Source organism: Mustela nigripes, chromosome 13 (assembly GCF_022355385.1).
Source record: "Mustela nigripes isolate SB6536 chromosome 13, MUSNIG.SB6536, whole genome shotgun sequence".
Classification (NCBI taxonomy): Eukaryota; Metazoa; Chordata; class Mammalia; order Carnivora; family Mustelidae; genus Mustela; species Mustela nigripes.
The window spans coordinates 44689077-44702166 of record NC_081569.1 but is presented as its reverse complement, the minus strand read 5'-3'; the positions used below and the strand labels follow the sequence as shown (position 1 = coordinate 44702166).

Below are 13090 nucleotides of genomic sequence, written 5' to 3'. Positions count from 1 at the left end.
TTGTTAAGATGCTTCCATAATAAATACATTTGCCTTTAAAATCTTTGTGGATGGCCCACACCTACATCACTCCAGGATGAATCACCAGCAGCTTCTCTGTCTCAGGGCCGGTGGTAGCGAGTGCACAACTGTAACCCACTCAAGTGTTCATTAAACTTTAAAACATTTCCTTAGGAAATTTTTAAAAAGATTTTATTTATTTATTTGAGAGAGAGCACAAGCCAGGGGAGGAGCAGAAAGAGAGGAAGAAGCGGACTCTCTCCTAACCGGGGAGAGTGACCCGGGGCTTGATTTCATGACCTTAGCCAAAATCAGGAGTCATTTAAGGATCTGCCTTTGGTTCAGGTCATGATCCTGGGGTCCTGGGATTGAGCCCCACATTGGGTTCCCTGCTCAGTGGTGAGTCCGCTACTTCCTGTAACCCTCACCCCCACTTATTTTCTCTCTCTCTTTCAATAAAAAGAGATTTTATTTATTTATTTGTCAGAGAGAATGAGCACAGGCAGAGGCAGAGGGAGAAGCAGGCTCCTTGCTCAGCAGGAGTCCCCAATGTGGGACTCGATCCCAGGACACTGGGATCCTGACCTGAGCCAAAGGCAGCTGCTTAACCAACTGAGCCACTCAGGCATCCCAATAAATAAAAAAATCTTTAAAAAATTTTTTTCACTCATGCACAAAAATAGAACACTTAAATAAAATGCCCATAGTCAACTATAATGCAATTATCACACATAACAAAATTAGTAATAATCCTTTGATATCACCTATTAACTGGTCTGTAATCAAATTTTCCCAATTGTGACACTAGCTATGTTGCCTGTCCTATTAGCTGACCTCACATTTAAATCAGGGTGACTAACCATCCCAGGTTTTCCAGGATGCTGGGCTTTCAATACTAAAACTGAACAAACTGAAATATTTGGTTGTCCTACACTAAGCAGTAGACTGTGAGGTCAGTGTGATTGGTTATGTGTATTTTTTCCTCGTTATCCAAGTGTGTTCTCCCAGAACTTCAGGCTCCATCAACAAGAGAATTGTTTATTGTTTGGTCTGGGAGCCTGTGCTATGGGAATATCAGAATGAAGAAGTATAAGATAGATCCTCTCTCTGTCTTTTTTTTTTTTTTTAAGATTTTATTTATTTATTTGACAGACACAGTGAGAGAGGGAACACAAGCAGGGGGGAATGGGAGAGGGAGAAGTAGGTTTCCCATCGAGCAGGGAGCCCGAGTACCCTGGGATCATGACCTGACCTGAAGGTAGCCGCTTAATGACTGAGCCACCCAGGCCCTGAGAGATCCTCTCTTTAGTGAGATCATTGACCAACCAAAGGATCAAAACCATTAGAAATAAATAAAATCAGGTTAAGTGGAATGATCCAGAGAGAGGAGTTAGGGAAAGTCAGCCAGGGTGGGGTCAGACTAATTGGAGACTCAGGATCAAATTGAACCTTGAACATTGGTTAGAATTTACGGATTCTGAGCAAATTCATAGTGTAAGTAGAGCTTTTTTTAAAAAAAATTATTAACACATAATGTATTATTTGTTTCAGGGATATAGGTCTGTTGTTCATGAGTCTGACACAATTCACAGCACTCACCATAGCACATAGCCTCCGCATTGTCCATCAACCAGCCGCCCCCTCCACTCCAGCGACCCTCAGTTTGTTTCCTGAGATTAGGAGTCTCTTATGGTTTGTCTCCCTCTCTGGTTTCATCTTGTTCCATTTTTCCCTCCCTTCCCCTAGGATCCTCTGTCTTGTTTCTCAAATTCCTCGTATCCGTGAGATCACATGATAATTGTCTATCTCAGATTGACTTATTTCGCTTAGCATAATGCCCTCTAGTTCCATCAGCGTCGTTGCAAATGGCAGCCTAAACGGGGCTTTGAGTCTGCTCATTAGAATGCCGATTTTGGGATAAATTTTAGAGATAGCTATCTCTAAAATACCATTCGGATCTCTGCCTAGGTGTCTGTCCCCCAGCCTCAGCAGATGAGACTTTCGAGCATCATCTTCAGCGACTAAGAAAACTAATTAAAAAACGCTCTGAATTGTATGAAGCTGAAGAGAGAGCCCTCAGAGTCATGTTGGAAGGAGAACAAGAGGAAGAGAGGAAAAGAGAACTAGAAAAGAAACAGAGGAAAGAAAAAGAGAAGATTTTACTTCAGAAGCGTGAAATTGAGTCCAAGTTATTTGGGGATCCAGGTAAGTTCCTCTGTAACCAGGGGAGAAAAGGAAAATACTTGATTGGCACCTTTTTTTTTTCCCTCGTGGATGATCTCAACATAAGCTAAGAGGTGGTAGGCAGCTAATGGCACCTGCAAGATTTGAAATTCTAAACTGTATACTGGAAATCACAAAGATGAAATATTTGACCACATTGTCATAGTCACAGGCTCAGTTAGCTTGCATGGAGAAGTACACTGAATATGAAGAATGATGACGTGGTAATGTGCCTTTCTTTTGCAGATGAGTTCCCACTCGCTCATCTCTTGCAGCCCTTCCGACAGTATTACCTCCAAGCCGAGCACTCCCTGCCAGCTCTCATCCAGATAAGGTCAGATTAACACTCTCCATATTGCCTTCCCCCTGGGTAGCAAGTAGCCCTTGAGGTGCTTGTGTTGTCGAGGTCTATTGCTATATCGCTTGCTGGCCCTCTTCTTCTTTTTTTTTTTTTTTAATTCCTTATGGGTTTATGTAAAGTTTCGAGGTTCCAAGGATACCACACATGCCTTTAGTCCTCAGTCCTTGAGAAGTAGATGTCTCTGTTTTAACAGGTGAAGAAACTGAAACTCAGGTTGTGATTTGCCCAACAGGTATCGTCTCATGCTGTAACTGTTGTATTAAAGCGTTGGCTTCCTTTTCCTAATTCTCTTATGCTGCTAAGTAGACCAAGGGTAGGAAACCCTCCCTGCCTACTTGCCTGTGGAGACTGTTTAAGTGCCATACCGTCCTGTAAGTTCCACAGGTCAGAGCCAGGAGAGCTAGGAACAAGGAGTCGCATCTTAATCTGCAGTTACTAATGAGCTGGGTCAAGTTTTCAGCGCTCTTGGGTCTCACTTTCCTCACCTACAAAATGCAAATGGTGGACTAGAATGTGGCCTTCAAACTTCAGCAGTAGTGCCCTTCCCAGAGACAGTCTTCTGAGAAATCCATTTGTAAAATAGTTAGAATGAGCGAATTCCTTAGGCAGATCAAATCTGTTATTGACAGGAAGCGCTTTGTTGTTGTCTAGATTCCCCAGAACATCTGCTTGGGGCCTCATGGTCTTGAAAGCCTGGTTTGAAAATCACTGAACTAAGCGATCTCTCGGGTTGCTTCCAGAGCTCTAGTGATGCTTTGGAGCATACCAAGTTGGTGTTCTGGGAAAAGCGTATTTCTGGCTAACATACAAGTTTTAGCTTCTGAACATAAGTACAGTTGATTCTCATCATTCACCATAGTTATATTCTGTAAAGCTACAGGTAGTGAATTAGAGAATACTGGACTGCTATCCCTCGGGGAAATACGGGGTTAGGTTCCTGTCAGCCTGAAGCCACAACCTTTTCCATCAACCAGTCAATACATAACATTGTTTTATGTGGATTTCTTTTTAAAAACATGTTATTTAATATATATTATCAGTTCATTAACATTGAATTTCTAGCTAGCAGCATTGTAACTCCTGCCTCAACATAGCTTCTTTAGCATGTACGTATTCACTGTAAGGCATACCCCTGCCTTCTCACGCTAGCTAGCACTGTAGTAGTGTACCAGTAAAAGCACAAATACGTGGAAAATGTGGTACTAAAGAGACTGCAGAAAAGACACTTTTTTACAGTGTGAAGTTGAAAACAGGAAGATGGCATCACCTTATTCAACTTCAGTTGGGAATGTGCCTGTCAGGGACTCAGATTTTTCACTGCTCTGTGCATGTTGGCAAGTGACCACTAAAGCCCCACAAGTAATGATTGTGTGGTTGCAAATGAATTTTTGTGAATGGGCACATTTGCAGATATGGAACCTGCAAATCATGAGGATCAACTGTATATTCATTATTTGGTTATCCATAAGATTGTAAGTTCTTTGCAGTTTTTTATCCTTTATATGTACATTTAAGAAATACGATCTTTGCATAATGCCTAGAAATCAAGTTCTTTAGCAGACTAGTACATGAGTCATTTGAAAGCTAAGTCCTGAAATAGAGTATTTAGTTGCTGAACATGTTGCTTGGAATAAAACAGAAATAAACTGTTGTTCTACAATGTTCTTATTAAGGCATGATTGGGATCAGTACCTGGTGCCATCTGATCATCCCAAAGGCAACTCCGTTCCCCAAGGATGGGTCCTTCCCCCGCTCCCCAGCAACGACATCTGGGCAACGGCCATTAAGCTGCATTAGTAAAGATGCTCCAAGATTGTGGTCCAGCCATGGCTCTTTCCAGCTCTTAAAAACGAGTGATGCCACCATCTTCTTATGCTGTAGACTAAACCACAGCCTCCAAACTCCATATGGCATTGCCCTACCCAGAAGTTACGTTTTCCTTGTGTGCTCTGTCTTGGCCAGAGATGCCTCTTGAATCAGGAGATTAATATGGTTCTTCAGGAAAGGACCTAGGTGAACTGGGGTTATTACAACAGGCAGTGGCCTTGGTTCACCAAATTTGCCTCTGTTTTGAAGGGGCTTGGTCCAGAGTGACTTGTTCATTTACTCTCAATGGCCTTGTGTGTGATGGGTAAGTATGCTCAACACAGGCGTGCACTGGGTAGACTTAGCAGCCTTTCCCCTGGTACTGAGTGTGAAGGCAGGCTTGATGCAAAACCTCCATAATCTCCCTACCCAGAGAACTCTGTGACTTCCAGGAGGAAAGGTCAGAAATGCCTTATCTTTGGTTTGTGACTCTTGAGAGGCTGCAGGCTGCAGGTGAAGCTGCCAGAAAAGCTTGGTGGAATCGTCTGATGGTCCTGCAGAGAACTTGGAAAACCTCTACCCATATCAGATTGTGTTTTAATGGATAACGGCTGCATTTTCCTGTGTTAGTAGGATCCTAACAAAAACACATGGTTTTTAAGTTCCCAGAGGTCTAGAGGTTCAGTATCCCAATTGATAGACATTTATTCCCTATGGGAGTGGGACCATAACCTCACTCAGTCACATTATAGGGGCTGGAATAGCTGTGGAGTTTACTTAGAAACTCAAGCTTCCAGAAGCACCCATGTAGTTAAAGCAGGGAGGAAAACAGATAAAAATTAAATTAATTTTATGATATTCATTAATAAATATTGTTGTGCCTGGAAATGATCGATCATATAACATGTCAAGGGTTTTATTTCATTTTGCTCTTTGTCATCTATTGTGTTATTTATATTTCCAAAAAGCTGAATAAATGCCATTTTTATTTTTTAGCTTGAGCCTTTGCCCCCATATTTGTTGCCTACCAAATCACTACACATACTTTCGCATTGACAAAACACATTATCACCCCAAAATGCAAATTTGTGAAATAGACATTTGCTGTAGGGAGGTGAACCTCAAGTACCAAACTTAGTGGAATCCAACTCAGGGTAAGCAGGAAAGGACACCAGCTTAGGAAATGATTTCATGTAGTTGGAAGCTCTGGGGTGCAAGATGCTGACACCTTTGTTCATTTTGGTTAAATCTGCACTGTTAAATTTATATATTTTGCATTTGAGAGTTAACAGATATGCCTAAGTATGCCTAAGCTCATAAACCTTAAAATCTAATGCGATTAGCCTCACATAACCCCATAGGCCTGTGTGTCCTTTTGCTCTCTGATGAGATACAGAAAGAGTAGAAATAAAAGATGAATTGTATGATGTGTTCAGTGTCCAGGCAGCCTTGTCACTAAAACATCTACATTGAGAGGCGCACAAGCATGAGGCAGAAATTCAGGAAAACTCAGCAGAACCCAAGGGGCATTTAACCCTAGGTGGAAAAAACCATCCCTCCTTCCTCGTTCAGCTTCCTCAAAGTTTTAATAAAGTAAATGTTATTTCTGTCTTTTGGTTGGTTTTGTTTTGTAAGTTCTTCCTGGCTTATTGCCTTGTGTGGTGGCAGTGGCTGCAGCCTCTGGTTCTAAATGAGTTTAGAAAGAAAGAATAGTGTCTTTAACGGATTATACTTCTGAAAATATGGACAGTGTCATGGTAATCTTTAACCACAGTGTTTTTTAATTTATCATGGAAAATTTCCAACATTCAGTAGTAAAGAGAGTAGTATTATTTTTTCTATATACCCCTCATATGGCTTCAAATACCTTCCAACTTGTAGCCAATCTTGTTTTATCTATATCCCCACCACTCTGGATTATTTTGAAGCAAATCCCAGACATAGTCATAAGTATTTAGTATGTGTAGCTCTAAAAGATATTTTTACAACTTATCCATAGTGCCATTATTGCACTAGAAGAAATGAATGACTCCTTAATATCATCAAATACCCAGTCAGTATTCAGAGCTCCTTATCTCATGTGTTTTACATTTTGTTCAAATTAAGATCTAGGTGCAATCCATATGTTGTTACTGGTTGATGATGTCTGGTTGATGATGTCTCCTAAGTTTCTGATAATCCGTAGATCTGTCTTTCTTCCTGTGTATTCTTGTGCTCTCTGTCTCTCCCTTGCAACTTATTTTTAATTTTTTTAAAAGATTTTATTTACTTGACAGACAGAGATCACAAGTAGGCAGAGAGGCAGGCAGAGAGAGAGGAAGGGAAGCAGGCTCCCCGCTGAGCAGAGAGCCCCATGCGGGGCTCGATCCCAGGACCCTGGGACCATGACCTGAGCCGAAGGCAGAGCCTTTAACCCACTGAGCCACCCAGGCGCCCCATCCCTTGCAGTTACTTGAGGAAATTGGGTCATTTTTTCTGTGAAGAGTTTCCAGTCAGATTTTCCTAATTGCATTCTTGTGACAGCATGTTCCTTTGTTTCCATATTTCCTGTAATTTAGTGGTGAGAGCTGTCCTGTCCCAATAGGGTAGACATGTATGGCTATTGGGCACTTGAAATTGAGAGTTTGAATTGAAACTGAGCTTGAATTGAGATGTACAATTACATGCATGGATGACATATTTGTACTGGAAAGTACTGTTCAAGAGTGTGCACATTTCTTGACCACATGTAGATTGGAATTTTCTGAAAAGAATATTTTCCAGGGCCTATGAAATACCTTTTTGAAAAAAAATTTTATTTATTTGTTTGATAGAGACCACAGTAGGCAGAGAGGCAGGCAGAGAGAGAGGAAGGGAAGCAGGCTCCAAATTAATTTATTTGACAGATCACAAGTAGGCAGAGACAGGCAGATAGAGAGAGGAAGAAGCAGGCTCCCTGCTCAGCAGGGAGCCTGATGTGGGGCTCGATCCTGGGACCCCAGGATCATGACCTGAGCCGAAGGCAGAGGCTTTAACCCACTGAGCCACCCAGGCGCCCCTGAAATACTTTTTTTTTTTAAGACAAATTCTACAATTTGTCTTTTTTTTTTTTTTTTTTACATACAGATCACAAGTAGGCAGAGAGGCAGGCAGAGAGAGAGGAGGAAGCAGGCTCTCCACTGAGCAGAGAGCCCGATGCGGGGCTCGATCCCAGGACCCTGGGATCATGACCTGAGCCAAAGGCAGAGGCCTTAACCCACTGAGCCACCCAAGTGCCCCTGAAATACTTTTCTTAAAGATCTTATTTATTTGTCAGAGAGCATAGCAGGAGGAGCTGCAGGCAGAGGGAGAACAGGCTCACGGCTAAGCAAGGAGCCTCCCGTGGGGCTCTGTCCCAGGACCATGACCTGAGCCAAAGGCAGATGCTTCACTGGCTGAGCCACCCAGACTCCACCGCTGGAATACTTCTAAGAAAGAAACATCGCCTCATCAACCATTCGGTTACCCTAGGGATACAATCTGTATAGGAAAGGCAAATAAGTACTTTTTTTTTTTTTTTTTAACTAATTTTCAAAGTAACAAGCTGGTCTCCGAGCATCCTTCAAAGGTGAATTCCCCTTCAAAGGGAATTTTAAGTATTAGAAACTCAGACCTAATATAATTTGTCCTCCAACCCATTGTTACTATTTTCTTCATTAATTGCCTCACCTTTGGTCAGCGGCAACCCTTTTAACTCAGTTCCTAAATTCCCACTCAATTCCAGTGTTCTGTTCCCAGTCTGTCTTGTGCATTTCCTTTCCCAAACCAGGAAGCAGTCATTTCTCTAGTGACCCTTGGTTCTGTTAAGTGGAAAAGGTATTTGTACACCACATTCTTGCTGATTCTTGTTAGTTGGTTTTTATGCTTATCAGTCAGAACTAGGAATTACAGTCCTGTTGGGCTGGCAGACTTTTTCTAAATCCTGCCTCTTTTTTATACCTATGTTCTTTTTATATTGAACATAAATTAATGAAAATAGAGAAATAAACTCATTCAAAGATTAACAAGAAATGTGTTGATTCGTCATGTCCTGTATATAAGAATATTTTGTCTTTTTTCCCGGTAGAGGAGACCCTGAATTTGTGAGAAACTCTTAACAAAAACCATTTGTTTTTAAGAAATACAAGGAACATTAGGGGTGCCTGGGAGCTCAGTGGGTTAAACCTCTGTCTTTGGCTCAGGTCATGATCTCAGGGTTCTGGGATCAAGCCCCACATTGGGCTCTCTGCTCAGCGGGGAGCCTGCTTCCCCCTCTCTCTCTGCCTGCCTCTCTGCCTACTTGTGATCTCTCTCTGTCAAATAAATAAATAAAATCTTTAAAAAAAATACAAGGGACATTAGAAAACAAATATTAGTTATATGTTAAATACTAAGAGTGTTCGGCCCTAGTGGCTGAGTTTATGACGTCAAAGGATTTGCTACAAGCCAACGAATGTAATCACTAAACCCATTCATGTTCCTGTGTCCATGTGACTTGTGCAAAGGTGTATCAAGCAGCTTAGCTGGGATTACATCCTCTGTTGTAGCAGTTCACTTCTACATGTTTTATCCACAGGGAAGTTATCCTGGGAATCACAAGGTAAGTACAAAGTATGTCTTCTTCCATTCAAATAATAACATAGAATATATAGAAGGAATGTGAGTGCTACCAAGTACTAGCAGTGATATATTTAAGGGACTAGAGGTTACATGAGGCATTTCCAACTAAATCTTTTTTTCTTTTAACGCTTAACAACCAATAAACTATTCCTGTGTAATGTTAACTTTCTTTTTTTTTAATACTTATTTGACAGAGACAGCGAGAAAGGGAACATGAGCATGGGGAGCGGGAGAGAGAAGTAGGCTTCCCGCTGAGCAGGGAGCCTGATGCAGGGCTCGATCTCAGGACCCTGGGATGATGACCCAAGCCCAAGGCAGACGTATAGCCTGAGCTACCCAGGCACCCCATAACTGTTAACTTTTTTTTAAAGTTTATTATTTGAGTAACCACTACACCAACCTGGGGCTCAAACTCATGCCCCTGGACCAACAAGAGCCACGTGCTCTTCTGAGCCAGGCAGATACCCCTAACTATTAATTTTTGGGTACACCCATTCAGTAGTTCCTGACTTAGCGCATCTGGCTACCTATGAAGAATCTGTTTCCAATGTAGGTTACATTGGCCTGTTGGAATAAACTGAGTTTCTCATAGTCTCTGAAGCAAGGATCCGTTTCTAAGGCAGTTGGTGCTAGAGTGCGTAACTTTGCAGAGCAGTAGGCTCCTCTCAGCTCAGTTCTTGCCAGAATATGGATATCAGGACTTGAACTGTGTACTTGGGAAACCGTTTTTACCATTTGCTAGGAATGACATTAAATGCTGAAGACAAAAAAGAGCAAAAAGACAATTCCTGCTCTCTCAGTTAGAATCTAGCGTAGAGAAGCTTAACTGTACAGATGATTAGTTATAATTGCGATACGTACTACAAAGAAAAAGTGGTTAGTCATTATTTCTATTTTCCATTGTTCAAATATATATTAAATGACTGTTAAGGCTCAGATTAATTTGCTAAATATGAGGGCTATAATGGTGAGCAAAATACCAAGACCCCATACAGGTTTTGAGGGGGATAGATTAATATCCAGCTAATTGATCCAACTATCATAAAAAATGTGCTGAGTGCTTTGAAGGAAAGGTATGGTCCTGTAAGAGTAGCCCCGCCCCCGTTTTTTTTCAAATTTAGTTTTGTAATGCATTTAGGTAAAATAGAAAATACATAGTAGTGATAGGAATTGTTACTCAGCTTACATATGTCTATGCTGGGTCACAAAGCCAAATGTATTTCATACTATGGATATGGGTCATATGTATTTCATACTATGGGTCACAATAAAAAAGAAATCTTAAAAGCCATTGTACTGGGTAGATCCTATCCAAGTTTGGGGGTTGGATCAGGAAAAGCTTTTGAGGAAATGATGTTCCAGCTGAACTATGAAGAAGGAACAGCTATAAACTAGTACAGAGGAGACAAGAAGAAGACAGAGATTTGGAATAGCATATGCAAAAGGCCTGTGTTGGGCCAAGAGACCAAAACAATTGAAGACTAGCATAGCAAGAATAAGGAGGGGAGGTAGTAGCGGCCAGACACTGCAGGGCTTTGGTAGCCCTTATCAGGAGTTCGGGTTTTATTCTGAGAGCAGCTGGGAACTTTTAAGCAGGAAACCGGCTTAGTGTTCTGTTTTGAAGTGATCGCTTTTGTCCCAGTATATGAAACAGACTTATAATATTAGGGCATAAGAGGATACATGGATACCGGTTAGCCAAGTGAGAGATAATGGGGGCTTGGACTCCCTTGTTAGCAGTGGAGATATCATGAAATGGCTGGATTCCAGAGATTTAAGAGAGAAACATGACAGGGAATTGAGATGGGCTGTGGTGAAGAAGAAAGTGTCGGGCATGAGTTCTCAGTCTGTATACCTTCAACATCCCTTGAGACAAGGAATCCTGGAGGAGGAGGCACAGTTTGGGGGAGGGGAAATCAGGAGTTCACTTTGGATATGTAGAGTCTGAGGCATCCTTGAGGACAGTCTTGGAAGAGATGCCTTGTAGGCAGTTATGAGTTTGATCTTGGAGAACAACTGGAGAATTTAATATGTGAGTCATCGGCACATAGGTTATTGACACTATGGACTAGGATGAAGTCATTTAGAGAGTACAGTGGAGATCTTTAAAAAATAGTACCCATGTCAGTGCCTGGGCTCCACGTAGACCAGTTACCACAACCTCCACTTGCCCTGCTTCAAGCCTCTAGGCTCTGACTCAGCCCAATGAGCACAGACCCACGGAGAGGTCCTGGATTATGGAGCCTGCCGAAGCATGCACAGACTGGCTTTGCCAGCATCCCTGCTCCCCTACTCTCAGCCCACACCTTTAGATCCTTCAGGGCTTTCTCCACTGTCTGCTGAATGGAGTCAGTATTCAGGGCTCTTCCCAGCTCTACCCCAGTCTTCAGTAACTGCAGGCTGCTTCTCAGCAAAACTATCTACTTGAGTCACACGTGGTCTCCCCCTCACTCTGCCCTGCCTCTGTTCCCTGTCTCAAGCTGGAGTTACCCTCTCCACTCTACCTTTTCCTGCTCACAGGCCATTCCCCTACCCTGAAGGTCCCATCCTTGCTGAAGCTCCCCCGACCCCGATAAGGCCTAGAATACTTTCTTTCCTTTGAAGACTATCATCAACTTCATGATCTGTACCTCTCATTTTCTGTTTAGCAGAGATGACTGTCGATCTGAGAATGCCAAAACTTATTAACTTTCCTATGTCTCCTACAACTCCCTATCCTCAGAGGTCTCCTGTTGGAACAGGCTGATGGGGCAGATAACTTACTGATCACTCTGCGACTTGTCTGATCCTGTAGCATAAAGAACCGCTCCCAGTGTGCTGGGAAACTGTCTTGAGGCTTAACATACGGTAAGACCCAGACAGGAGTGGGCAGACAGCGGAGATGAGGGAATTAAAGTATTTGCCCATCTGGCCTCATTTGACCTCTCTGCACTCAGATTACTTACTCTGCCTCCTCACATGATGTTCCCCTGTGGGCATGGGGATGACCCAGTGACCCCTCAGCAACAGGGCTTTGCAACATCCTGGTAGGGATGACATTGTGTTAAGCCGGAGATACTCCCTGGTGTGGCTCCCTGATAAGCCCTGATTGTTTGCAAAATGCCAGACTGTGGTCAGAATCTTTATTTAATCTGGTTTAGAATACATTACAAATCCCTGGTGGTTGTGAACATTATTAAACTAGCAGACACATACTTGATCTTAGACTAAAGGTCCAGAGTCTATGTGTGAATGAATTTTTAATTCTTAGATTTCAGCCTTAGTAGTAGATACTGTTGACTAATGCTAATTGACTTTCTCACCAACAGTGCAGGAGAGTTCCAGATGTCCACTTCCTCATCAACCCTTGATATTGTCAGGCTTTTTTTTTTTTTTTTTTTTTAGTTTTAATCATTTACAGATTTTGTGTGTGTGTGTGTGTTGGTATCTCATTGTTTTGTTTTGCATTTCCCCAAAGGCTAATGATGTTAAACGACTTTGAGGTTTATTTGGATGTCTTTTTTCATGATGTGCCTCTTAACATCTCTTGCCTATTTTTGTACTACGTCTTTTTTTTCTTTTTGCTTTGTGTATATCAGGTATGAATCCTTGGTCAGATATATAGACTGCAAATATCTCTTCCCATTCTGATTTATGTCTTTTGTTGCTTGTTTGTGTCTTTGTTTTGTTTCTGTTTTGTTTCATTGTTGTTTTACTCTCTTACTGACATCTGATGAGTGGAAGTTCTTTAATGTAACCAATTTGTCAGTGTTTCGCTTCATTGTTGTCTTTTCTGCAACCTGCAGAAAATGAAACCTAAGAAATGTTTACCTATTATAAAGCCATGAATATATTCCCCTGTCTTCAAGTTTTTATTTTACCTTTCACATTTAGATCTACAGTCTACCTGAACTGATTTGTGTACATGATGTGAAGTACGGGTCATTTTTTTTTTCTAGGTGGATATCCAGTGTGCCATTTACTGAAAAGACATTTATTTTTCTTTTCTTTTTTCTTTTTCTTTCTTTTTTTTTTTTTTTTTTTGTTAAAAGGTTTTATTTATTTATTTGACAGAGATCACAAGTAGTTAGAGAGGCAGGCAGA

The 13090-nt window shown here is 41.7% G+C and overlaps 1 protein-coding gene across 1 annotated transcript in view; it reads left to right on the top strand.

Annotated features, from left to right (window-relative positions):
• The window catches only part of PDCD7 (programmed cell death 7), a 13863-nt gene extending 8472 nt beyond the window's left edge, over nt 1-5391 (top strand). Inside the window, exons 3-5 of the mRNA XM_059372268.1 lie at nt 1969-2205; nt 2470-2557; nt 4258-5391. Of these exons, the coding sequence (XP_059228251.1) occupies nt 1969-2205; nt 2470-2557; nt 4258-4381 (449 nt within the window). The 3' untranslated portion in view covers nt 4382-5391. The remainder of the gene's footprint in view (nt 1-1968; nt 2206-2469; nt 2558-4257) is intronic.
• The last annotated feature ends 7699 nt before the right edge of the window (nt 5392-13090 follow it).